This window comes from Sus scrofa, chromosome 13 (assembly GCF_000003025.6).
Source record: "Sus scrofa isolate TJ Tabasco breed Duroc chromosome 13, Sscrofa11.1, whole genome shotgun sequence".
Lineage (NCBI taxonomy): Eukaryota > Metazoa > Chordata > Mammalia > Artiodactyla > Suidae > Sus > Sus scrofa.
In genome coordinates, this window is record NC_010455.5 from 19,597,597 (window position 1) to 19,624,198 (window position 26,602).

General features: G+C 37.6%; 1 protein-coding gene across 2 annotated transcripts in view; it reads left to right on the forward strand.

Annotated features, from left to right (window-relative positions):
- PDCD6IP (programmed cell death 6 interacting protein) overlaps nt 1–26,602 on the forward strand; it is a 66,984-nt gene that overhangs the window by 533 nt on the left and 39,849 nt on the right. Inside the window, exons 2-7 of one of the 2 annotated variants that reach the window (XM_021071622.1) lie at nt 7,426–7,480; nt 9,165–9,234; nt 16,413–16,540; nt 18,793–18,946; nt 20,264–20,364; nt 22,654–22,770. In XM_021071622.1, the coding sequence (XP_020927281.1) occupies nt 7,426–7,480; nt 9,165–9,234; nt 16,413–16,540; nt 18,793–18,946; nt 20,264–20,364; nt 22,654–22,770 (625 nt within the window). Of the gene's footprint in view, nt 1–7,425; nt 7,481–9,164; nt 9,235–16,412; nt 16,541–18,792; nt 18,947–20,263; nt 20,365–22,638; nt 22,771–26,602 lie in introns of both variants that reach the window. The other variant, XM_021071621.1, reaches the window with a different exon arrangement.

Consider the following 26,602-nt stretch of genomic DNA (forward strand, 5'->3'; position numbering starts at 1 on the left):
TGTGGTCTGCATTCCTTCCTGTTTAGCAGGCCCCGGTGACCCTACCCGCTTCCCCTGGCTTCCCACCCCGGCCCTTGGTCTGCTGGGACTCGGTCGGTCTGGGAGGAACGCTCTGCCACGTACTGATCTATCTTGCCACATTTACCCAGAACTAGTTTTCTTCACTTTTTCGGGGGTTCTAAATGAGACTCCTCCCTTCACTGCAAAACTTTCCTGGTCAGGTTTGGATTTCATAATGCTAATTGCTTGAGGGAAGTGGCAGAATTGGGACATTGGAACACATGTTTATTACCTGTCCACTTGAAATGAGCCGTCTTCCTAAGTCCCTCATAACCAAATAATTATGTAGGTTAGGAGCTGCCATTATTTGAAATTAAACTTGAGTGTCAGAATGTTCAAGGTAGGTTGCTTGAAGTCAGTTTCTTCATAAACAAGTAGGCACTTAATGGAGTAAATTTATCTTAGCAAATGTTTATTGAACTCATGCTGTATTTAATGGGAGTTCCTTTTGTAGTACTTTGCAGTTAGGATGGCAGAACATTTCTATAGCGCTTTATAGTTAAACATTTCTTTGCTCTACCTTGTTAATGATCTCATTTCCTATGTGTAACACTTTCTCCTTGTTTCAAGAGAAAAACACAGCTCTGTTAGAATGCAAGTAAGGAGAAGCTCAGGTTAAACTAGCTTGTTTGTTCTAGAAAAGCCAAGGAATATTGCTCCCTTAGCTTTAGGCATTCCTGAAGATCGTCTTGCCTCCATGATTCCCTCTTAGGAGGGCTTTGTTCCTTTATTAGGAGAGATGGCCACCTGCTGTACTGTAATTACAGTGGTCCTTAGCACTCTGGATCTTACAAAAGAGAGTTCTTTTTCTCCGTCCTACTGAACGTCCAAGAGAGGCCTCTGATTGGCTTGGCTTCTGCCCGTGTGTGATGGTGGGAAATAGCCTAATTTAATTGCCCTTGGCTGAGTCACTCTGCTGGTTTAACTTTTCCATGCACCGTGGATTAAAGTAATATTGGCATGGCCTGGGAAAGAGTTGGTTCTCTAGAAGGAGGACAAGGAATAGATTGCTTAGAGAGATTATGACCCCTTGGTGTCAGTTTTAAAGATAAGACTGTTGGGTTGCAAAGATCAGTAGTTTGATACTTAGTATAAACTTATAGGCTTTTTTTTTTTTTTTAAGTTCACCCGTGAGTACTTAGTCATTCTTTAGAATTAACAGACTTAAAAAAAATCTCCAGTACAGCAGAAATTACCACAACATTGTAAATCAACTATACGTCAATAAAACTTAAATCTTCAAAACAATACTTGCGTAGACATGAGTAGCATTTAGTGAGGATTTTTCACTAGTAGTATTAAAAAGCATGGGTTGTGGAACAATGAACACATGAATAAAATAGATCAAGATTGGTCCCAGCCCTTAAGGAGCTTGGAGTCTTCAGAGACATTTCGTACATGGGTAACAGAAGAGAGAATAGTGGATAGTGGCTCTGTGAACTTTAAAACTTCATTTATTCATTCCTTTAGTCTTTTCTCAAGCATAAATGTGAGAACTGTTCCCATAGGGCTCTTGCAAAGAAAATCTCTTTAAAACCTCGTTTCACCAGTCACCTCTGTGTTATCCTTATATTAGCATATTCATTCAACAACCACACTTTCTTCTTCCTGTTCTAGTGGACTTAAGGTAAGCTGATAGATGTACTACAGTCTAATGGAGGTGTGTACAAAAGTACCTTTGGTATACATGCTGTAAATAGTTGTGGGGTGTTCACTGATTCAAGCAGAATATTGTAATAATTATATTTGGATAATTGTGTAAACTGAACATGAATTTACATATTTTTAACTTAATGAACTTTTAAATAAAAATTTTGGAAAAGAAGCTTTAAGCTTACTCCTAAAGAATAGAAGCTAGTTTGATAAGTACTGATGCACTGCTCTACATACAGGTCCACTGTTGGACTTCTTTTTTTTTTTTTTAAATTTTGGCTACACCTGAGGCATGGCCAGGGAACCTGTGCCACAGCAGCGACCAAAGCCGCCCTAGAAAATGCCAGATTCTTAACCTACTGAGCGACAAGGGGAGTCCAACTTGCCTTTTTATTGTTAACTTGCAGATGATATATTAAAATGTACACTTATGTGTTATAATATTAAGGGTGAATGGCATTTTTATAAGGTGACTTTGCAAATTGATTAGGAGAGCCTTGGTAAATGGTGAATTTTACACTAGGGTGATAAGATAGGAACCCTGCCTTTTTTTTTTTTTTTTGGTAGGAGGGAGCTCCAGATATCAGCTTCCATGTGTTTTGTAGTGATTAGTGTCACTTCAGTGACTTCCAGTCTCCCTCCATGAAAAAGCCTGGTCGACAGCTTTCTGAAATTTGATTGGGGGTTGGGTGGGGGCGTGGAGGTTTAGGATCTCAACAATCATATGTACAGGTTTTTTTTTTAATAATGTATGTTTTAGTTTTCTATCATCTGTTGTACTGCATTAGGATTGGATTCAGCTGTATGTGGTAGATCTCAAATGATCAGTGAGGTAAATATGATTTTACTCCTGTGTAAAAAGTTAGTAGGTGGGTAGTTCTGATAGTCCAGCCATGGTAGAGTGGTTCTGTGAAGTTCATCAGGCTTAGACTTCTTCCAGTGGTGTGCTCTGTAAAACCTGGAATCCTTGTTCTCCAGGTCCAGATAGCAGTCATACCCAAATTTTAGACAGGAGAGTGGAGGCAGGGAGAAAGGAGATAGAGAGCTCAGCCTCCAGGATGTTTCCTGGAAACTGCCTCATAACATCCTGCTCTTGTGTTTAGCTCCCCCCTACCTCCCCCTTTGGCTGTGCCTGTGGCATGCAGAAATTCCTGAGTCAGAAACTGAACCTGCTCCACAGTAGTGACAATGCTGGATTCTTAACCTGTTGAGCCAGCTGGCAACTCCTTAGCTTTTTTTTTTTTTCCTCATCCATTTGCAGAGCCAGTAGCTTCATCTACTACTACTTGCTTCCTTGTTCTCTTTAGAGCAGAGGTCAGCAAAATAAGGCTTGCCCAGCTGCCTGTTTCTTTATGGTCCACAGGCTTTCTTCTAGCAGATTGGCACCGTGAGCCTTGAACACCTAGCTAGGATGTCCCCTTTATTCCCAGTATCTGCCTCCCTGGCCAGTGGCCATGCCTCACTGCCACCCAGGGCTTCCTCTGGTGCCACCTCTGCATTGGGCATTCTACTTGGCAGTGCCTTGGCAGTGAATGGTGGAATCTCAGATTGGTGATTCATGACTCAGCAGATTGCCTTGTGTCCTGTCAGCTGTGCCAAACACCTACATGAGGTGGCCGGACTCTCTGGGAGGAGAGAAGGGTGTGCCGGAATTTGAGTGTCACTGGGGCAAAGAATGAAACTGACTGTTGGCCACTACCCACATCTCTCCTCTGGTGCACAGTAACTCTTAGTGTATCTTTGTTGAATGAGTGAATGAATAAGGACAAGAAAAATGGGAAATTTTGATGAGAAAGTTTCCAAGTACAGAGAAAAAATGGATGAAGGTGCTGAGCCGAGAGAGAGCATAGAATTTTAGTGACTAGAATGTATAGTGAATATTCTGAGATAAGGATGGGGAGTTGAATGATGGTCAGGTAAGCCACATTTTGTGGATGTAGTTTTCAGTATAATGAGAATCTGTTAAAGACTTTGAGCACTTTGTACTTCAGAGTTCTTTCCTAAATAAAGAACACTCTCCTACATAGCCACAGTACAACTTTCAAAATCAGGCAGTTAACATGGATTGAATATTACCATTTAATCCCATAGAACTCATTCACATTTTGTGGATTCTCTCGATAATGTTGTTTACAGGTCCAGGATCTAATCCCAGATCCTGCGTTACATTTAATTGCCTTTTTAGTCTCCTTCAATCTGGAACAGTTCCTTGGTTTTTCTTTGTCTTTCGTGACCTTGGCATTTTTGAAGAGTATAAGCTAGTTACTTTGTAGACTGTCCTTCAGTAAGGGTTTGCCTCATATTTTCTTGTGTTTTGTGCCTTTTGGGGCTCTAGTGCCATCCATGTGATACTGTGTTCTTTTTAGGGCATATTAGGAAAAAGGTTGGTTTCCTATTGCTGGTAATGTTTAACTTTTATCACTTTGATAAGATGGTGTCTGTCAGGTTTTTTGACCTTATAATTAATAAGTAAGTTGTACTAATATTTTTTTGGAAGATACTTTGAGACTTTGTAATATCCTATTTCCATCAAACTGTCATGTTTTAGCTTCTATTAATGATTTTACCTGAATCAGGTATTATATTATGAAAGGTGCCAAATGGTGACTTTTCTGACTTCATCATTTCTTCTAGATTTATTAGTTGGCATTGTATAGTAGGGAAGAGCTTTCCCTATTCATTTACTTTAGGATGGTTTTCTTATTTTCCTCAGTGGGTTATGATTTATTATTTATTTAAATTGTTCTGGACTTGGCTGGTGGAAGCTGCTTAAAGCTAGTTCCTGTGTTCTTTTGACATGTCCTTATCATTTTTTTGTGTTCTTCCTGAACTTTTTGGCATGGCTAGATGTTTTAGGCTTGACTCCTGAATTTTCTGTCTTAGCTGTGGGAGCCAGCCATTTCTTTAAGGAGCATTGGCTCCCTTTAATGCAAAGCATTGTTTATCTGCACTCTAGGTATGCTTATTGCTACTGAGGTATTATTGCTTCTAGGGCCTCTTAGCATATACATTTAGGAAGTATGCACATCTACACATATTTACTGTTTTTTGTATCTCTATTACAGTGTTATAAAAAATGAGTTCACACTGATAATTCCAATCCAAAATTGTTCTTTTCCTAGCCTTCTACCTTTCCATACTTGTAACTTCTTTCTCTGATAGTTAGAAACCTATAGTTAGAAACCTAATTCCCATTATTTCCAGTGTATTTACTTAATTGCTCAGTTCTTCTTCTTTGTAACCAAACTTGTGGCCAAAAACTTGATTGTGGGACATGTTGCTCCCACCCCTCTGGAAAACTGGACCTCAGAAATAACAATAAAAATAATAACCCGGAGTTCCCATCGTGGTGCAGTGGTTAACGAATCCGACTAGGAACCATGAGGTTGCGGTTCCTCCTTGCCCTTGCTCAGTGGGTTAACGATCCGGCGTTGCCATGAGCTGTGGTGTAGGTTGCAGACGCGGCTCGGATCCCGTGTTGCTGTGGCTCTGGCGTAGGCCAGTGGCTACAGCTCCGATTCGACCCCTAGCCTGGGAACCTCCAAATGCCAAGGAGCGGCCCAAAGAAATAGCAAAAAGACAAAAAAAGACAAAAAAAAAGAACCCTGAAGATGGGAGGGCAGGGGGAGGAAGGTGATAAGGGAAGGAGGAAATATTAAAGGCCATTTAGAAAGCTTGGCTGGCTCCCCCCCACCCCACCCCAAACTTCCAAGCTAGCTCAAAGGTCAGCCTGATAAGGGAAGACTGCTTCCTGTTCGATGATCTTTCTAGCTGCTACTTGGAGAACAGTTTAAAGAGAATTAGAAAGGATACGGAGTGATTGGCTAGAAAGCTTTTGCACTGGTCTACTTTCAAGGGAGAGTGGAAGCTTTGATGAACTGTATAGCAGTGATGCAGGTGGACAGGAGTGGCCTACCCAAATCATGTTTGAAATTGGTAAACTTGTTTGTAATCAGTAGTTTACTAGAGGTGTTAATCTGCCCAATGGATACAAACAGTTATCTTAAGAAATACTGCTTTAAGAAGTAACACTGGAGTTCACGTTGTGGCTCAGTGGTTATTGAATCCAACTAGGAAGCATGAGGTTGCGGGTTCAATCCCTGGCCTTGCTCGCTGGGTTAAGGATCCAGTGTTGCCGTGAGCTGTGGTGTAGGTCGCAGACGCCGTTCTGATCCCGAGTTGCTGTGGGGTTCTGGCATAGACCCCTAGCCTGGGAACCTCCATATGCTGTGGGAGTGGCCCTCAAAAAGCAAAAAGACAAAAAAAAAAAAAAAAAAAAAGAAGTAACACTGGTAACCTTGGGACACATTAGGTTGCTTTTAGCCAATAATAGCTAAGTGTTTTTCTTTGGCGGTAAATTTTTTCGTTGATGGGTTTTTCTCATTGCATGCATTTTAGCTACAGATTTACACATTAAAAGACAATGTTAATTAACTTAAAAATGGCTGATTGAAATTTGATTTGCTGGCCACTGAAAGTAAGCATGCATAATTTTAGTATCCTCTTAAACTAGTTGTATTTACATAAATGTGTGTGATGTATATATATCACTGGCAATTTAAAGTTTTGATCTGTTTTTATATTTAATTATTTTATATATATATATATATATATATATATATATATATTTTAGGGCCACACCTGTGGAATATGGAAGTTTCCCAGGTTAGGGATCAAATTGGAGCTGCAGCTGCAGCTGCCACCTTATGCCACAGCATAGATCCCAGCCTTGTCTGCGACCTACACCACAGCTCACAGCAATGCCAGGTCTTTAACCACTGAGCAAGGCCAGGATCGAACCTGAGTCCTCATGGCTACTAGTTGGGTTCATTACTTCTGAGCCCCAATGGGAACTCCAATTAATTATTTTTTGTAGTTCTTTTTTCTTCCTGTATTGAGATAAAATTGACATGTAGCACTGGGTAAATGTAAGATGTACTGCATAGTGATTTGACTTATATACATCATGACACCACAGTAATTCCCATGAACATCAATCATCTCATATAGATACAAAATTAAAGAAATAGAAAAAACATTTTTCTCCTTGTGATAAGAACTCTGGATTTCCTCTCTGAATTTTTACATATAACATAGAACAGTGTTAATTATTTTCATCATTGTACTTGACCTCCCTAGTACATATTTAACTTATAACTAGAAGTTTGTACCCTTTGTCTTCATCCAGTTCCCCCTCCCCTCAGCCTTCACCTCTGGTAACCACAAATCTGTTTTGTTTCTGTGTTTGGTTGTTTGCTTTTGAAGTATAATTTACCTTTTAGTTTCTATTAAACAAATGTAGTGATTCGTTATTTCTATACATTTCAAGATAATCACCACAATAAGTCTAGATGCCATCTGTCACCATATAAAGATATTACATAATTATTGACTGTATTCCCCACATTCTACTTACATATCCGTGACTCATTTATTTTGCAATTGGATATTTGTTCTTAATCTCCTATATAGTAGGGAAAAGACAGCCTCTTTAACAAATGGTGTTGGGAGAACTGGACTACTTTCTCATACAATGTACAAACGTAAATTCAGAATGGATTAAAGATTTAAATGTACAGCTTGAAACCATAAAGTTTTAGAAAAAAACATAGGCAGTATGCTGCTTGACATGTGTCTCAGTGGCATTTTTTTGTATGTTTTTCAGTCTGGGAAACAAAAATAAATTTGCTCCTTTTTTTTTTTTTAATTTAGATATTATGATCAGATCTGTTCCATTGAACCCAAATTCCCATTTTCTGAAAACCAGGTAAGTTATTACTTTTAATTTGTTTCAAAGTTATGTTATGGTAAATCACCCATTTCCTCCTACCCATGATGTTTTATTAAAATAAATGGTGCCTTTTCACTATCACTAGATTTTTATGAGACTTTTAAAATACAAATCGGAAACTTTTAAGTCCATCTGGCATGAATCTATGTCCTTTTGAAGAGTCTCTTGGAAGTTCTGTTCATGTCATTCTTCAGTCACTTCTGGGTTCATGTAGCATATTGGATTGTATTTTTTTTTTCCTATTTTTTTTTTTAAATCAGTAGGATCTATTGACTAATCTGTGGTGTGCGTTCCTTTGGTTTTTACAAAATAAAGAAGGAAACTGTATAATCCAGGAAGTATTTACTCTCAGTTTTTGTGCTTTAAAAATTATTTGCTAGGAATTCCCATCGTGGCGCAGTGGTTAACAAATCCGACTAGGAACCGTGAGGTTGTGGGTTCGATCCCTGGCCTTGCTCAGTGGGTTAAGGATCCAGCGTTGCCGTGAGCTGTGGTGTAGGTCGCAGACTCGGCTTGGATCCCACGTTGCTGTGGCTCTGGTGCAGGCTGGTGGCAGCAGCTCCAATTAGACCTCTAGCCTGGGAACCTCCATATGCTGAGGGAGTGGCCCTAGAAAAGGCAAAAAAAAAAAAAAAAAAAAGACAAAAATTATTTCTAGATACTGAAAATGTTGATTTTTTTTTTACAATTTTATTTGGGAGACTTGTTAAAAGTTTTAATTTGTGTAACATTTCTAAATTTTAAAATAGTTTATACGAAACACTTTAAACATTCTTGTACTAAAGTTTTTACAGGTCAAATAATGTGGTTGATTTCTAAAATGTTTCAGTAAAAACATATATGTGTATTGTTAGTGGGGTGGGGAAGTGAGGGTAGATGAACCAAGAAGGGCAAAAGGCTAAAACTGGTGATGGGTATATGAGAATTCCTTGTGTTACTCTCTCTAGTTGTGTGGTACTGAAGATTTCTCTATCCAGAGTTAAGAATTTTTGTATTAGATTGCAATACATAATTTAAAAGAGCCTAAGTTCTTTTTAACCTTCATATGTGAAATATTTGAGAGTAGAGTGAGAGGCAGTTTTTAATTGAGTAAACTTTTTATTCGTGTATAATATACATACAGAAAAGTGAACATATCATGTGTATAGCTTGAACCTTCTCAAAGTGAATGTACAGCTACCACCCAAATCAAGAAATAAAATATCTCATCCTTTCCCCCAGAGGTAACCATTCTCCTACTTTTGTCATCATGGCATAGTTTTTAAATTTATCTTCTAAGACACCTGTAGAACTTATTTAGTTGCCTTTGCTTCTCTTGGCTTATTTGACAGTCATTTATTAAGTGCCTTGTTCTGTTCGGGTCATCAGGTATTTGTAAAGATGAGTAAGATTGTGTTTTCTGAAGAAGATAATGTGTGTACAGTTACTAAGGTGGAATGACCATTTGAAATATCCTAATGCCAGTATTTAACTTTAAAAGAAGAAAAGTTTATGGTCTACAAAAAGGAAAAGGAGTTGGCTGTTCAGAAAAGATGGCATTTTAGACAAGTTAAAGTTTTTGTCCTTTTGTTCACGGTGGATTTTTCTTCAAAAGAGACTTTATCTATAATGCGATCCAGGAAGGTAACATAATTTTCTGCTTTTTCTCTTTTTTATCAAGATCTGCTTGACATTTACCTGGAAGGATGCTTTTGATAAAGGTTCACTTTTTGGAGGATCTGTAAAATTAGGTATGTAATTTTTAAATAAAAATGATAGGGAATTGGTCTCAATACTTTGTATTGTTTTAGGTTTTTAAAATTGCTCTCTGAACAACTCTCATAAATAATAAAAATTTTTACATTTCATTTTCTTTTTTTTTTTTTTTTTTGGCTTTTTAGGGCTGCACCTGCGGCATATGGAGGTTCCCATGCTAGGGTCAAATTGGTGCTACAACTGCAGGCCTACACCACAGCCACAGCAACGCCAGATCCGAGCCGCTTCTGCGCCCTGTACCACAGCGCATGGCAACGCTGGATCCTTAACCCACTGAGCAAGGCTAGGGATCAAACCTGCAACCTCATGGTTCCTAGTCGGATTCATTTCCACTGTGCTATGAAGGGAACTCCTCATTTTCTTTTTAACTTCAACTTTTAATGCAATTTCCAATTATTTGTAGAGAGCCTACGCCTTGCCAGGCACTGTCCTAGTTTTAAAAATGAGTAAGATAGTTGTGCTCAGTCTCATTGGGAAGACATTTGATGATTCTAAGATATAGTAGGGAGTAAATTAGTCTGCGGACAAAATTATGGGAGCATAGATGAAGAAGTAGTTAATTCTGCCTGTTGAACGTAAGTGATGTTTAAGTGAAGCCTTGAAGGATGAATTTGGCTTTTCAAGGTAGAAAATAATATTACAGGTGGAATACTATAACCAGAAGTCAGAGAGTCAATGCTTTTTGATCTACTAGCTTGGCAAGTTAACCTTTCTGTGTGTTCATTTTCTTATCTGTCTTATCTTAGTAGAAGTATGGTATATTTTATTGGGTTCTTGTGTGCATTAAATTGAGTATACATGTAAATTCCTTAGAACGATGCTCAATAAATATTAGCTGCAAGAAATATTATTTTACATGTAACTATGTAATGTATTATAAATAATATATATGCATTATAGAATATGTATCATGTAATATTATATAACAATATCATATAGTATAAATTTATGTAATACATACTAATATAATTACTGTTAGGCTTAAAACCATAGATGAATTAGAGATTATGGTGAGTCGATTGTTAAGAGTTGCAAACATACTATGAATTTGTGCTCTTCCCTCTCATTTGTTAATAGCTACTATTTGTCGAGTACTTATTCCACTTGGACACTGTGGAAACGGCTTTACACACATTATCTTGCCATATTCCCTGACAGCTCAGTGAGGAAAAGTGCTATTATTACCAGTTGCACAAACTGGCTTCTAAAATCATATGGCAGAGATTTAGTGAAGCTGGGTATGACTCAGGAAGCCTAACTCCTGAGACTAGAAAGAAACAAACCAGTTGACTGAGAGGTGATGGAATTAGAGTGGGTAGTGTAGTGGGTCGGGATGGGTTTGAGAGAGGGTTAAGAGATGAAACTGATGGATCTGTGGGCTTTGTGTTGGAAGTAAGAGTAGGAGTTGAAGGTTAACTCAGATTTATAATTTGGTTTGACCTGTGGATAATTATTCCTTTCAGTAGGTTGAGTTTGACTTTTCTGTATTGTATCAGGGTAGAAACTTTGGCATTTGGAAATAATGTATTTAAAGCTCAAAAGAGGTAAAGACATAGATTTGGGAATACTTTTCATTAAATGATAATAAATTTATCTCTTCTGGTAGACTGTAGATTGGGAAAAGTATGAATGTAATGCTCAGGGGAAATAGAGGAAGAGGTTCCTGGGAATGAGGTTGAGAAGAGGAAACTAGCAGGTTGAGGATCTGGTATTGTCTCTGCTGTGGCATGGGTTCAATCCCTGGTGAGTGTGGCAAAAAAAAGAAAAAAGACTTTCAGATCTTGGAGGAGCCAGGGTAAAATAGAGACATGAAATTGAATGCCAGAAGAGTTTTAGAGGCCAGTGGTAGTTTCAGAGGCCAGTGGTTCCCAGACCTGACTGTACATTACAGGTATCTTGGGAAATAGATTGTATCTTTAAAGATAAAGATACTGAATGCCAGATGTGATGGGAGGAAATTTCAGGGTGAGCCAATGGAATTCATTTCTTTGAAAATACTTTCAGGTGTCTCTGATGTTGAAACATCATTGACAGAGTCATTGTGGCAGAGGTCAAAACATAGAAGGTTGTAGAATTCACTGATCTGGCAGAGAAAGAAGTTTCATTAGGGACCTGCTGAAGAAGCCAGATTGTCTCAGGTTGAGGGGTGGACTAGAAGTGAGGAAATGCAAACAGCATGTGTGGGCTGCTCACTCCAGAAAATATTCAGTGAAGATTTGGGACAAAGGGAAGATTATGCTGAGAAGGAGGCAGGGTCAAGGAAAGGACTTCTAGTGCTGTTGTGACAAGCAAATTGTTAAGAAAAAGGAGCAGATAGCCGGAGAACTAGGAGGTACTTAAGTGAGTTAGGTTAAGTTAATAAACCAAGGCCCTAGAAGAACTGGGACACACAAAAAATTGAGAGCATTGCCACAAGCCATAGGTCACAGATGTGGCTTGGATCTGTTGTTGCTGTGGTATTGTAGGCCAGCAGCTGCAGCTCCCATTTGACCCCTAGCTTGGGAACTTCCATATGCTGCGGGTGCAGCCCTAAAAAGAGCATAAATAAAGCAGGAGATAGGTCACCATGGCATTTCTGGTAGTAAATAAATATTGGGGATTAAATGTCCATCAGTAATGTTTTGGTTACATAAAGCATGGGCTCCCCATTCATTAGAATATTGTATAGTTTAGAATATTAAGAATGATAATGCAGATATGTATTTGTTGACAAAGCAGATATGTAAAGCTTTGTCCACTTACTATTCAATAAGAGGCCTATTACAGGTCAGAGCTACTGCATTGTATAACTCGGGGCCCCAGAGTTGGTTTCCTTGGGACACCATTTGTGTAGAACCCACGGTGATGGCTGCTTCCTGGAGGTGTGCATTCCAGGCACCTTGTATATTGTGTACTGTTTGTGAAAAATTGGGTATGTGAACATGTATGTATGTAGTTGTCAAGATATTCACCAAGAATGAGGGGGTAACTCTGGGAGGTTGCATATTGGATGATTTTTAATTTATTTTCTTTTGTGTGTGTGTTTTTTAGCACTTGTTTGCATTTTATAACAACTTTTTTTAATAATGAAGCTATTTTCATTTTGAAAAGCTTAATGAAAAAGAGCTCAGGTGTAAAAAGCAATGGAGTTGAATATTGGGAAAGAAGGGCTCTTTGAAGAAAGGAGTATCGAACACTTATTAAAAAAACAACCCTGATTTAAGTTTAGATGTGATGATAGAAGTCATGAAAAAGTTAATTACAAGAAAAAGTTTTCACAAAATCTCTTATGCATGAGAGATTGTCAAAATAAAATGACAGGTAGTTCCCAAGTGGCTCAGCAGGTTAAGGATCTGGCATTGTCACTGCTGTGGCACCAGTTTGATCCCTGGCCTGGAAACTTCTGCATGCTGTGGGTGTGGCCAAAACAAAAACAAAAACAAAAAACAGGCTACCGTCAGGGGTGATAATATTTATGAGAAATGTAAGTTTGAAATAACAGTTTGGAATATTTATCTTCTATGTAAAAAGTTTACTTTTATCTGTTGCTTGGAGTATATTTCATTATTCTTGAAGTCTACTGACTTTCTGTCATATGGTGGATGAGTTACTTAGTATTTAGACTGTGACTTTCTTTTTGTTTTTTTGTTTTGTTTTGTTTTGTTTTTGTTTTTTTTTTTGCTATTTCTTTGGGCTGCTTCTGTGGCATATGGAGGTTCCCAGGCTAGGGGTCGAATCGGAGCTGTAGCCGCCGGCCTACGCCACAGCTCACAGCAACTCGAGATCCGAGCCACGTCTGCAACCTACACCCCAGCTCATGGCAACGCCGGATCGTTAACCCACTGAGCAAGGGCAGGGAGCGAACCCGCAACCTCATGGTTCCTAGTCGGATTCGTTAACCACTGCGCCACGACGGGAACTTCTCTTTTTGTTTTTTGCTTTTTAGGGCTGTACCTGCGGTATATGGAGGTTCCCAGGCTAGGGGTTGTATTGGAGCTACAGCTGCTGGCCTATGCAACAGCCACAGCAACTTGGGATCCAAGCCGTGTCTGCGACCTATACCACAGCTCACGGCAATGCCGTATCCTTAACCCATTGAGCGAGGCCAGGGATCAAACCTGCAACCTCATGGTTCCTAGTGGGATTTGTTTCTATTGTGCCACAATGGGAACTCCTAAACTGTGACTTTCTTTATGGCTGTGTGGGTGTTTGGAAGTTTTAATTGCTCCACCACATTAATTCTGTGCTTTTGTCATATTCTCAAGATTTTCCAAACTCTCAGTCTTACTTTTTATGTCTCTGGACTCCCCTTTTCCTGAGAGAGTATTCTGTTTCCTTTGGTCTTTTCTGTTTCTGTTTGCTTGCTTGAATCTGGACTGTTTGCTATTCACAGCTACTGCATTTCTATTATCCCTTAGGTTAGAGCCATTTTATGGATAATATGTCTTTCTCTTTTGCTGGAATATATTCTTAAGTAACTTTCTCAGAAGAGGTTAGATTTCTGAATCTTTGTGAAAATGTCTATATTTTGCCCTCATGAAATTGGTTTGAAATTCTGGCACCTGGTGCTTCAGTCAAAAACCTTGGAGTTATTCTTGATATTTTTCACTTCATTCCCCACATTCAGTGAGCTCAGCAGCAAATTTTATCAGATTTTCTTTTGAAAGAGATTCAAAATCCAGTCGTTTCTCGGCACCTCCACTACTGCCCTCCTTGTCAGAACCATCCTCCCAGTCTTTGCTGCAGCACTGACTGACCGAATCTCCAGCTCCTACCAGTTCTGCTTATCCACAGTCTTGTCCTGTTTACTTCCTGTGTCACTCAGAGTAAAGGCTAATGCTTAACAGCATAAGTTGGTTCTCTTTTACCTCCCTAACATCATTGCCTTCCATTTTGTCCCTTGTTCCCCTTTTTCAGCCATAGTGGCCTTAACATATCTTTTTTGAATTAATTAGAATTATATTTTTTTACAACTTGAAGGCATTGTTTCCTTACCTTTTACTGTCCATTGTTGCTGATGAAAAGTCTGAGTATTCTTTGGTAGGTGAGTTGTTCCTTTGTTCTTGGGAAGATTTTTATAAATTTCTCTTATTCTTTCATAGTTAGAAATCCCAAAATACCTAATTGGCTTTCATCTTGTTCTTTGGGTATGTTATTTTATTGTTGGCCCTTTCAGTTTGAAGATTCATCATATATCTCCCTACAGCCCTGGGAAATTTTCTTACATTTCTTTGATTTCTTCTTCATTTTTTCCTTCTCTTCTCTTTGAATGCTGAGTTCGCCAGATGTAGGCTGTTCTGAGCTACTTGTTCGTATCTTTTTCACTTTTTTTTTTTTTCCCTTATGGCCTGCCTAGGTATTATCTTCTAACCTTTCTTTTGAAAAACTTTTAGCAATCATGTTTTTAATTTCCAGGAGCATTTTCTTATTCATGGATTGTTCTTTTTAAATAATGATCCTGTACTAGTTTTATGGATGTACCGTTTTTTTGAGTATTGTTAGGCGTGCAAATTAGAAATGTTTTCTTCTATTGTTGGAGTTGTTTTTGTTTACTTTGGGCTCACATATTCAGTTCATCTTAATCTTTATTTTGCTGCATGCTCTACTTGTATCGTGGTTGTTCTAGATTTTTTTAATATGTTTATTTAAGAGAGTAGGTTAGAGTAGCTAGTGTGTGTGTCCCCTTTACTTTATGGTGAGGAGGCTAGAATTAGGTTGGAGGTAAGCTACAAGCTTGGCATAATTACAAGGAAGACTATTAAAATGCTATGTAACAGGGAAGGTTTTATTGTATGGCACTACTGTGTGGCACAAACACACAACTGTGGTGTTCTGATTTTCCTAGATGGTTTGATGGTTTGCTCAGTGTTTTAAGAAGTCTTCTAATTATTTTGTTTGGTGCTCAAATACCTGGTATTTTATGTAAGACCTTGAATGTCTCTTTGAATTCATTCCTCCTTTTTTTTTTTTTTTTTGTGTGGTTAAAAAAAAAATCCATAATATGAAATTGACTCTCTTAACCAATTTTAAGTGTACAGTTCAGTGCTGTTAAATATATTCACATCGTTGTGAAACACATCTCCAGAACCTTTTGATCTTGTAAATCTGGAACTCTGTACCTTCTACACCACACCTGCCCTTTTGCTTCTTTCCCCATTCTTTGGTAACCACCATTCTTCTTTCTGTTTCTGTGACTTTGACTGCTTCAGATACCTCATATGAGTGGAATCTTAGTATATGTCTTTTTGTGACTGGCTTATTTCACCTAGCATATTTTTCTCAAGGTTCATCCATGTTTTAGCATGTGGCAGGATTTCTTTCCTTTTTAAGGTTGAATACTGTTCCATTCTAAGTGTATACCCTATTTTGTCTATCTGTTCATGAATCAATGGACACTTGAGTTGGTTCCATCCTTTGGCTGTTGCGAATAATTCTGCTATGAACATGGGTATAAAGACACTTCTGAAACCCTGCTTTCAGTTCTTTTTAGTTTGTATGCAGAAGTGGAATTGTTAGATTATATAGTAATTTTATTTCTAATTTTTTTGGGGACCTCTGTACGGTTTTCCACTGTGGCTGCAACATTTTACATTCCCACCAACAGCATACGATTCTAATTTCTCCACACGATTGCCAACAATTGTTATTTCCTACTTTTTTCAATAGTGGCTATCCCATTGTGTGTGAGGTGTGTGGATTCTTAGCCAGATAATCTAGTTCTCTGAGAGAAGTATTGGCCTAAAGTTGTGAGAAGCTAGCTAGGAGGTGCTTGCATTGGTTTAGGTTCGTAGTAGTGAAGAACTGGATTAAATGTCATGGGAAGATAAAATTTTGAGCAGGGTGATGGAAAAATGGAGATAATTTATTTGGATTGAATTTGAAATGACATGAGAATGACTTCATTTGAATCTGACTAATAGCAGTGTGGACGTTAAGGGAAGGAAAGATGAATTTATGGGTCTTTAGGTTTTAGGTGATGAGAATATTGTTGTGGAAATAAATGCCTGGCAGGGCAGCTAGAAATATGGGTGAGTATAATGGGTGAGAAAACAGGTCTGGAAACTTGTTTTTGTGAGAGCCAGTGGGGTAGAGGTCACAGTATTTCTCTTTGAAACACTCGTTTTCCTTAGAAAATATAATCTGATAAATTTTTCCTTCTCAATTTTTTTTACAGCTCTTGCAAGCTTAGGATATGAAAAGAGCTGTGTGTTGTTCAATTGTGCAGCCTTAGCTAGCCAGATTGCAGCAGAACAGAACCTGGATAATGATGAAGGATTGAAAATCGCTGCTAAGCATTACCAGGTATGCAGAACAGTAGTTAATACATAACCATTAACACTAAGTTGGATTATGGTGAAAATAATTCTCGTTTAGATTTAATAGATGTTTCTTTATACACTTTCTTGAAAAATAATGTACTTTTTAATGAACCGATACATATTTTTGAAGCCCTTAGGTAGACTGCTTACCTGTGGATCTAGCTCTGTTTTTCCTCACTATTGTATACCCAGCCCCTAGCACAGTGCCTGGCACATAATAAAGGCTCAATAAATGTTGGGAGAACAAATGATTAAATATTTGATGTGAAATCCTTTGTAAGTACCTTTCACATTAATGACCTCATTTAAAAAATCTGTACATTGGTTTTACATAATTTTTCTTAGAGAAACACACACTTAAAATTTCACCAGTATCAGAAAAATTAAGACCTCTTGGCAAGAAAGTTTTAACTCTGAGACTTGTGGTCAGATATCTAATGTTTCCAAGTCAGCTAAATTTAGATTTTAAACATGATTGTTTACTAATATGGCATATTATTTGGTGGCAATACATTATTTACTCAGCTTTTATTTTTTGTTTTAATTTAAAAAACAATAAGTGGTGATTTACTAGGTGATATTGTCTGTAATTATGTTTTCATGTTTTGTACTGCTTTATAATTTATAGATTATCTTTGTGCTCTCACATAAGCTTTTTGATACATATTTTATAACATCATTCTCACTTTACAGACAAGGAGTCTAAAGGGTAGAAGTCATTGGGATTTCAGGTGTTTGGATTCCAAATTTTATGAAATTCTAAATAGTCCTTACTACTGTCTCCCATGGCTCTGAAATTTGCTTGTCTCAGAGGTGGAGTTTAATAATTCCTGTTGTTGAAGGTTAGGGGAGAGGTAAAGAACACTATTTTAAGAAAGTGAGAGGAAGATGAACTTTAAGCAAGCAGTGTCCTCCAGATTGTGATATGCCTTAAGTTTTGGATGGGCACAGGTGACAGTTATGGTGCATGTACCTTTCCTTTGCGAAGCTATAAGGGGCAAATAATTTTTTTTTTTTGGTCTTTGTGTCTTTTCTAGGGCCGCACCCATGGCACATGAAGGTTCCCAGGCTAGGGGTTGAATCAGAGCTGTAGCTGCTGGCCTACGCCAGAGCCACAGCAACATGGGATCCAAGCCACATCTGAGACCTATATACCACAGCTCATGGCAACGAAGGGCAAATAATTAAAAGTGTTAAAATGAAATGAAGTTTTATTTAGTTTTCTATTAACTCTAATTTCATTACAGTTGGCAGGTGAGATCTTAGAGGGCATTCTGAGTTATTGAGGACACATTCCAATCTGTGAGTCATCTCTGATTCACAGCAGGTACCCTAGTGTGATGGAAAGAGATCTGTCTAGGCTGTAAGCTGCCAAACAGCTCTCTGCCCTTGTAAGTGTGTTAACCTCTGTAGGTCTCCAGATCACATTTGTGAATGAGAGACTGAATTCCTTGTGGTTCTAGTCTGTGATTCTTAGTTTCCTAAGCAAGTCAGCTGATCCCGCCTTGGAGGCATTCTAGTTTTATGGTACTTTGTTACTGCAGCAAACATGAGGTTCATGTCAGTATAGTTAACCTTGAGTTATCTCGCTGCAGCTCAGCTGCATAACCCACAGCACCATTTAATCCCAGACTGACGTCTTTCTTTTTCCTGGGGTCATTTGTTTCATAAAAGCAAAGTTATTTTAGCGTTAACCTTAGCAAAATATAATTGAGAAGAAAAATCTGATGGGGAACATTTCACCAGGGAGCTCTAAAAGCCAAATAAAAAATCTTTAGCAATGGATCGTCATGCTGTTCCCCAGAAACTAGGCATCCGTACTATTTGAGGTTTCTCCTAAGTATGGGAAATATTTGTGAGACGAATTTGGGACTAAAGCAAGAACATTTTAGTTCTAAAAACACTTTCATAATGTTTTATCCCTGCCTCTGTTCTCATGTTAGTTTTGGGAAAGTATTTCTAAAAAGTTTAATGAATTTGTCCCCAGTTTACTTTGTTTTTTGCTGCACTTGACTTTGAATGTATGCTAAATTTCTTGTTATTCTGTAGTGTTTCAGAAAAATACCCATATTCTCTGTAGGTCAGGTGTTTTAGATTGGTTTTTCACAATATAAGCATTAAAGTACATTAACTGTTCAACTGAGTTAACATTTGAAGTAGTTTTGTGTGTAACAGTAGAAAATTGTCTTGCTGGGTTCCCATAGGTTTTAAAGAAATTCTTTTCTCCCCCTCTAGTTTGCTAGTGGTGCCTTTTTACATATCAAAGAGACTGTTTTGTCTGCCTTGAGTCGAGAGCCTACTGTGGACATATCTCCAGATACTGTTGGGACCCTCAGTCTTATCATGCTGGCACAGGCCCAAGAAGTATTTTTTTTAAAAGCTACAAGAGGTAATTCCACTTTGTCCTCTATTTTGTTACATGTGAAAAGAAGCGATAGGCTTAGAATAAAGTGATTATAGTATGTTCAACAAAGAGCTTTCGCCTTTCAACATGACATATGGATTATTGAGAAATTTTAGCTGTCCTTTTCTGACCTTAAAGTGGTACAGATGCACATTTAAGAATATAGGCTGTGTTAGAAGTCTTTTATGAAATGGATAGTTAGTTATTATCTTAAAACCCTGAATTTATGTAGGTTTGTTGTATGTCAAAAAATTCATTCATTCAGCAAATATGTATTGTGTATGTCTATGCCAACCACTGTTCTAGGCTCTAGGTAGAATGAGCAGACAAACAAGATTTCTGTTTTTAGGAAGCTTATATTTTATTGTGAGGGAGATGATAAATAAGAAATTAAATAGCTAAGGTAATTTTAAGAGGTAATTGCTATAGAGAAAATAAGATGTGATAATGACTGGTGGTCTGGCTATGTGGTGGGGATGTGGAGAGAGAGTCATGCTAATTTTAGTTTCTTTAGTCAAGAAGAGTTTCTTTGAGAAGGTCTTGATTAAGCCAGACTTAAATTGACAAGAAGGAGCCATCTGGACAGAGTCCCTGGCTTTTTGAATGAAGGAGTAAGAACAGTTCTTATAAGTCATGTAAGTTAGTATGGGAGATTAGAATAAAGACTGGATATGTTAGTACAGAGAAATTGAAAATAAGGGAATAGTCAGCAGGTGAAAGCTAAATGAACTGGAAATGTTTTTCTTTTAAAATAACAGCTTAGCAGTTCCTGATGGCTCAGCAGGTTAAGGATCTAGTGTTATCACTGCTGTGGTTCGGGTTGCTGCTGTGGCATGGGTTTGATCCCTTGTCTTGTAATTTCCACAGGCCACAGGTGCGGCCAAAAACAAACAAAAAAAAAACCCCACAGTATTTATGTTGAGATGGAATTCACATAACCCCTTTAAAGTATATAATTCATTAGTTTTCAGTGTTTTTAGGGTTTTGCAGCCATCACTACTGTCTTATTTTAGAACACTATCATCACTCCAAAAAGAAATCCTATACCCACTGGCAGTCACCCTCCATTCCCCTTTTCCCTCAGCCCCTGGCAACCACTAATCAATTTTCTGACTCTCTGGATCTGCCTGTAGAGTAATTACATTGTATGCAAAAGATTTGATATCATCAGTAAGGTTTTTTTTTTTTTTTTTTTTTTTTTAGATAAAGGCACAAACTTGTGATCTCGATGTCTATACTGAGCTATCATGATATCAGATTATTTATTTTCATTATAATGGTCAACTTAATATTTTATTCTAGATAAAATGAAAGATGCCATCATAGCCAAATTGGCTAATCAGGCTGCAGATTATTTTGGTGATGCTTTTAAACAGTGTCAGTACAAAGATACTCTTCCCAAGGTCAGTTATTGTTTTTTTGTAAACACTTGATTATTTTGCATGTGGAAATATTGGACATTTTTGTGTATAAGAAGCAAGTTGAAAATTGTCTTATAAAGAAATTTGAAGTTTAATGAGAGGCATTTGAAGGATATACTTGTAGAAATAGTGTTTTACTTAAGATGCATGACAAATTCTTTTGTATTTAGGGGATGCCTTTGCTTCTGCTCTTTACTAAACTTGTTTTTACAAGCTAAAACTCTTTCTGGGAGATTTTGAACACCTGTCTCCAATAGTTTTTTCAAGTTAGGGTATTGTGTAGTTCTGAATCACTGGAGATGTGGTACAGCATGAGTACTTGAGCATGTTGATTATTCACCCTTTTAATTATTGTCCTGTTTTCTTAAAGATGAATCTTAAAGCGCCAAAACAGACATAAAGACAAAAGGAAAAGGATATTTAACAAATTCATCCAATACTGTGATTAGAATTTTGCCAACAGGGATAGAAAATTGGGCTGCTATTGGACAGCTAAGGAAAACAACCATCTAAAACCACATATCCCAGGAAGTATTGTTTTAATGTAAACCTTTCTGACATGGCATTTGATAGGATTAGTCAGTGATGGTCATTTGAAAATGACAAAGCAGATGGTGAGACTAAAGTAAGTTCAGAACGGTTAAAAACTGAAAGTTACAGATTGAGTGAAATGTAGTGTGATTCAACTGCTTTCTTTCAGAAATGTTCAAGGAATTAATTTTGTATGATAGCAAATGGCATTTATTACATCATCTTTTGTAGGGGAATTTATTGGTTTATAAGTCTTGCAGGAATCTTTACAAATTATGAAAATGCAGACAATTTTGTGGTGAAGTAAAAAAGCATGTAAGTACATCAACACATTAGTCAGAAAATGAGCAATAAGGAATTTTTTGAAGATTCTTGAAGATTTAAAAATATACTAAGAGATCCATAGAACTTTGCCCAGGATTTTTGGGTGGTAATAGTGTTGCCTGTTAAAAGAGACTTGGGATCTCCTCTCACCTTTTTTTCATCTGAAAGACGTCATGTTCAGCTGCACAGTGTACCATTACATCCTGTTGGGCCTTTAGTTCAGTCCTGTCCTGGAGAGAAGAAGGTCACCTACAAAGACTTGGAAAACTACCTCTGCACCATTTCTGGTATTCATTGAAAATCTCCTGTTTAAGTACCAAGTTGCTAGTTGCTCTATACTTACCTTGAGAACTGGCATGAGTGCAGTCTGAGATTTAGATGTATTTATTTTTGCCTTTTTACTAATAAAGCTCATAAGGTATTTTCATATTCTAGTTATAAAACTGGAATATCTGCAAGTAGTGACCCAGGAAGCTAGGAAATTATTCACTGGGAGACAGGAAAGCACACAAGGTAGTAATCCAGTTTTTGATTCTCTTATTTTTTTTTTGTCTAGACAGTGATTGTCTAGTATATTTCTTGGATATTATATATGGCATGTATTTCCTAAAAACAATGAGGTTGTATGTAGGCTAGGATTTGACATTTTGGAAGACCCTCTACCAGTATAATTGCTTTTTTGGTTCATATTTTTGGATCTTCTGAAATTAATTTTGACTGGTTTTTTTTTCAAAACAAATTAGGGCAGAATAGCAGTTTATCATATTAGTCATTAATTTAGCATATCTGTCTGTTTACTGTATGCTTTTGAGTATATGATACCGAAATACTAGTCTTTATGTGATTATGGCTAAAAATCATCTTTATTAAGATGTCTCAGGATATGAATTTAAGAGGGAACTTATTTTATTCTTTTGTCTTTTAAACATGATGAAACAGTCAGCTATAGAGCAGTTTCGTTAGTATATGTGAGTAATGGTGGTTTAGTTAACTCTGAGGGCTGGGTGAAGGCTCATAAGAAAGCTTCTAAAGCCCTGTGCTTGGTACGTCTGTGAATGTCCATTCTACTTCTCTTTCTAATGCATGCTTTCCTTTCTTCTTTGTAAACAAAATGTTGACTTCATGGCTCCATTAAAGAGAATTTTAAAAACTTAAATTGGCTTCACTTAACAGCTCAAAAACAAAACCAAAAAAGTCCTTAATTCTAATTGGAAGAAAAAACCCCGAATTTGTTGAATCCAGTCCATGCAAAATCATGTGGTCTTCTCTGTTTACACCTAATAACTAACCTATCTCTAAACCATTAATGGGGTGATTCTAATTTCTGTCTCCTTTTCCTTTTTCTTCCTGCATCCCATGTTGTCTGTGATGGTTTGTGTGGTTGGACTCTCCCCTGGTCAGTATTTTTATTTCCAGGAGGTGTTTCCTGTCTTGGCTGCAAAGCACTGTATCATGCAGGCCAATGCTGAGTACCACCAGTCAATCCTGGCAAAACAGCAAAAGAAATTTGGAGAAGAGATTGCAAGGTTACAGGTGAGTTTCTTGGAAATAAATATTTAAGTAACTTGAATTTCCTTTTTTTTTTTTTTTTTCCTTTTTCTAGTGAGATTCCCAAGTTTGCTTATTAAAAACTCTCCCGATCATTGCCCCTGTCAGCAGAGAAAGGTGATTGTTATTATTTTTTTAGGTTATACCTACTGTGAGCTTTTTTTTTTTTTTGGTCTTTTTTGTCTTTTTTGTCTTTTCTAGGGCCACACCTGCGGTATATGGAGGTTCCCAGGCTAGGGGTCGAATCGGAGCTGTAGCCACCCGCCTATGCCAGAGTCACCGTAACGCAGGATCCGAACCGCGTCTGCTGCCTACACTACAGCTCACGGCAATGCCGGATCCTTAACCCACTGAGTGAGGCCAGGGATCAAACCCGCCACTTCATGGTTCCTAGTCAGATTCATTAACCACTGAGCCACGATGGAAACTCCCTACTGTGAGCTTTTTGAAGACTCATATTAAATCTAAAAATTTTGTGCAACATTTACATTCAGTGCTCTTTTATTTATCCATGTTTATTTAAATATATAATATTCTAAATTAATTATGCTCCAGAAAGCATTGCAGTGCTTAACTTGTGGCCTAGCCTTGATATAAATTGGGTCATATAATTCTACGGCTTGAGAAGGACAGTGGTAATATGTATAAATAGACCTTGTGATCAGCAGAGTACCTTCTCTGCTGTTGTATCACACTGGGTATGTGAGAAACTTGCTGTGACATCTGGGGCAACGTCACAGCAGGGTCAAGGACTGTTGTGTGAGTTGTTTGTATTTTGAGGACTGGTAAGCAGAGGGTAGGAAGAGGACTGTTAAGAGGAACTGTAAATACAGACTGGATATTAGAGGATACTATGCAGGTATTATTTAGGAAGTTCAGATTAATTAGTCTTTTCATGGGAAGAGAAACCCAAGTTTTATAAAAAATAAAATGTATGTTTGTATTATACTCCACCCTGACAAAATCAGAAAAAGGCACACTCAGACACATTTCATTTGTCCAGGGGCTCACTTTGATTTCAATAACTTAGATTTTTATATGAGAATACTTCAAAGAAGGGGGTTTCTGGGAGAAAGTTTTTTTTTTTTCTTTTCAGGGAAGCATATTTAAAGTATTCAAAGTATCAACTAAAATAAAAACACAGCATAAGAGTTGGAGTTTTGTTTTATTCAGGCACCTTACTGAGAACTGTAGCCTGGGAGATAGCCTCTCGTAGTTTTGCGGGAACAGCTATGAAGAGGTGGAGAATACGTACAGTCAGGCTTATGTCTTGGTGAGACATTACTGCTAGTCACAAAGAACAGATATCTCAAGTTAATGACTTTAGTACTTTCCTTTTTATGGGAAGATGAAAAAATCTGGGTTCATTAAAATTCTTCCTGAGATATGCATCTGACTAAGGGGCCTGTTTTTCCAAAACGTTAGGTGCTTCATACTGTTTTTCATTCCGAATTCCTCTCTCAGGTTGCATTGTTGGTTAGCACTGCAGTGGATAACGACTGGTGGTGAGCATACTCTTTGTTTAATGAAGCTTAGGGTGTTTATGTTTTTGTTTTTTGTCTTTTTAGGGCCACACCCACAGCATATGACAGTTCCCAGGCTAGGGGTTGAACTGGAGCTGCAGCTGCTGGCCTATGCTGCAGCCACAGCAATGCCAGATCTGAGTTGTGTCTGACCTTTACTGCAGCCCATGGCAACGCCAGATCCTTAACCCACTGATCGAGGCCAGAGATCTAACCTGTATCCTCTTGGATAGTAGTCAGGTACGAGTCAGATTTGATGCCGCTGAGCCATGACTAGAACTCCTTAGCTTCTTTATTTTTGGGGAATTCTGGGGCTGTTATATTCAAATAGGTCTTTTTTTTTTTTTTTTTTTTTTTTTAGTCTTTATAAATTAGTCATATAAGAGTTTTTTTTTTTTTTAATTTTAATCTAGTTTTTAAAACTCTGGAAAAAGTAAACTATTTCAGACTCAATAAGAGATTTTTTTCAGTTATAGACACATAAGAGTTCATATCTTCAGTTTTGTAGCTTTAGTCATGGGTCAGATGTTATAGGTTAGTCATAGGCACAAATACTTCCTGATTCATGTGTCAAAGGGCTGTTCCTCTTTCCTTTAGATACAAATTTTTTTTTTTTTTTACTTGATTTGAGCTCAAAAATAGGCACATAGAACAAAACAGACCAAAAAGGTGACCAATAAATCATATTCTTTGCCGTCTCTTACTCAGAAGACCCCATGAACCTGATGGTCACACGGTTCAGTAAGGTTTGTGAGCATGGTTAGCAGGAATGGGAAGAAAACTTACTGGTCATGAGCAAACCAGAAATGAAAACAAAAATCACAGGAGTCAGGAAAATCACAATAGGTAAAGTAAGAAAGGGAAAATTGCTGCTAGTGATTTCTGCGGCCAAGAAAAATTGACCCTGGGCTTATATAGCCCATGAAGTATACTTCTTAGACAGTATAGTGTATTTGGCTCCAGAAGGTGGGCCCATATGATCATCTTGGTGGTGCCTCTAAAGCTACCAAGGTACAATTTTCAAAAAGGCAGAAATACAGTTGGCCTGTGAGCAACGTAAGTTTGAGCTGTCTAGGTCCACTTTTTGCAGGTTTGTATCAGTAAATAAATATTTGGCCCTCCATATCTGGAGGTTCTGAATGCACAGATTCAGCTAGATGCTGGTTGTGTGCTATGTTTAATCTGCAGATACAGAGTCTGTGGGTATGGAGGGCCAGCTATGGGATTTGAGCATTCGAATTTTGGTGTCTGGTGGTGGGTCTTACTTAGAACCAGTCTCCCACAGATTCTGAGGGGTGACTGTATGTAGATGTGAAAATGTGACTCATATAGAATGAATACATACTAGAAATTTAGTTCATTAAATAGGGACCTAATAAGGTGATAAAACTGATTTTGTGAAAATATTGTGTTTTTTTGTTGTTGTTGTTATGATAGTAGCTTGTAGGTGTGAAGGAGATTGTCTGTTAGGAGATATGTGCTGAAGTATTTAGGGATAACATGATGCCTGAACTTTAGTTTCAGATGATTCTGGGGAAAAAAAAAAAGGTCCATGTGTATTTGGGAAAGAGAGCAAAATATGGCAAAATTGGTAACAGTTGTTTAACCTAGAAGAGGGTCTGTTGTTACTCATTGTTCTTTCAGTTTTTCTGTGAACTTGAAAGTTTTTCAATATAAAAATTGGGAGAAAATAGGTATACACTTCAACCCATCTTTCTACCTTTTCCCTTCTATTTTGCTTCCTCCATCTGCCCCCACCACTCCATAGGTAATTTTCATCCCTTCCTTGTTTAATCCTTTCAGTGGCTTTTATTTCCTCTTTGAAATACAAGCAAATATGTACACACATGCATGCATATTAACACATATTCTTTTTTTAATCTCCATGAATTTTATTACATTTATAGTTGTACAATGATCATCACAACCCAATTTTATAGCATTTCCATCCCAAACCTCCACCCCCCAACCTGTCTCCTTTGGAAACCATAAGTTTTTCAAAGTCTGTGAGTCACTGTTCTGCAAAGAAGTTCATTACATCCTTTTTTTAGATGCCACATATAAGTGATAGCATATGATGTTGGTATCTCACTGTCTGATAAATTTTACTTACCATGATAATTTCTAGGTCCATCCATGTTGCTGCAAATGCCATAATTTCTTTCCTTTTTATGGTTGAGTAATATTCCATTGTGTAAATGTACTACATCTTCTTTATCCACTCCTCTTTTGATGGACATTTAAGTTGCTTCTGTGTCTTGGCTATTGTATATAGTGCTGCAATGAACATTGGA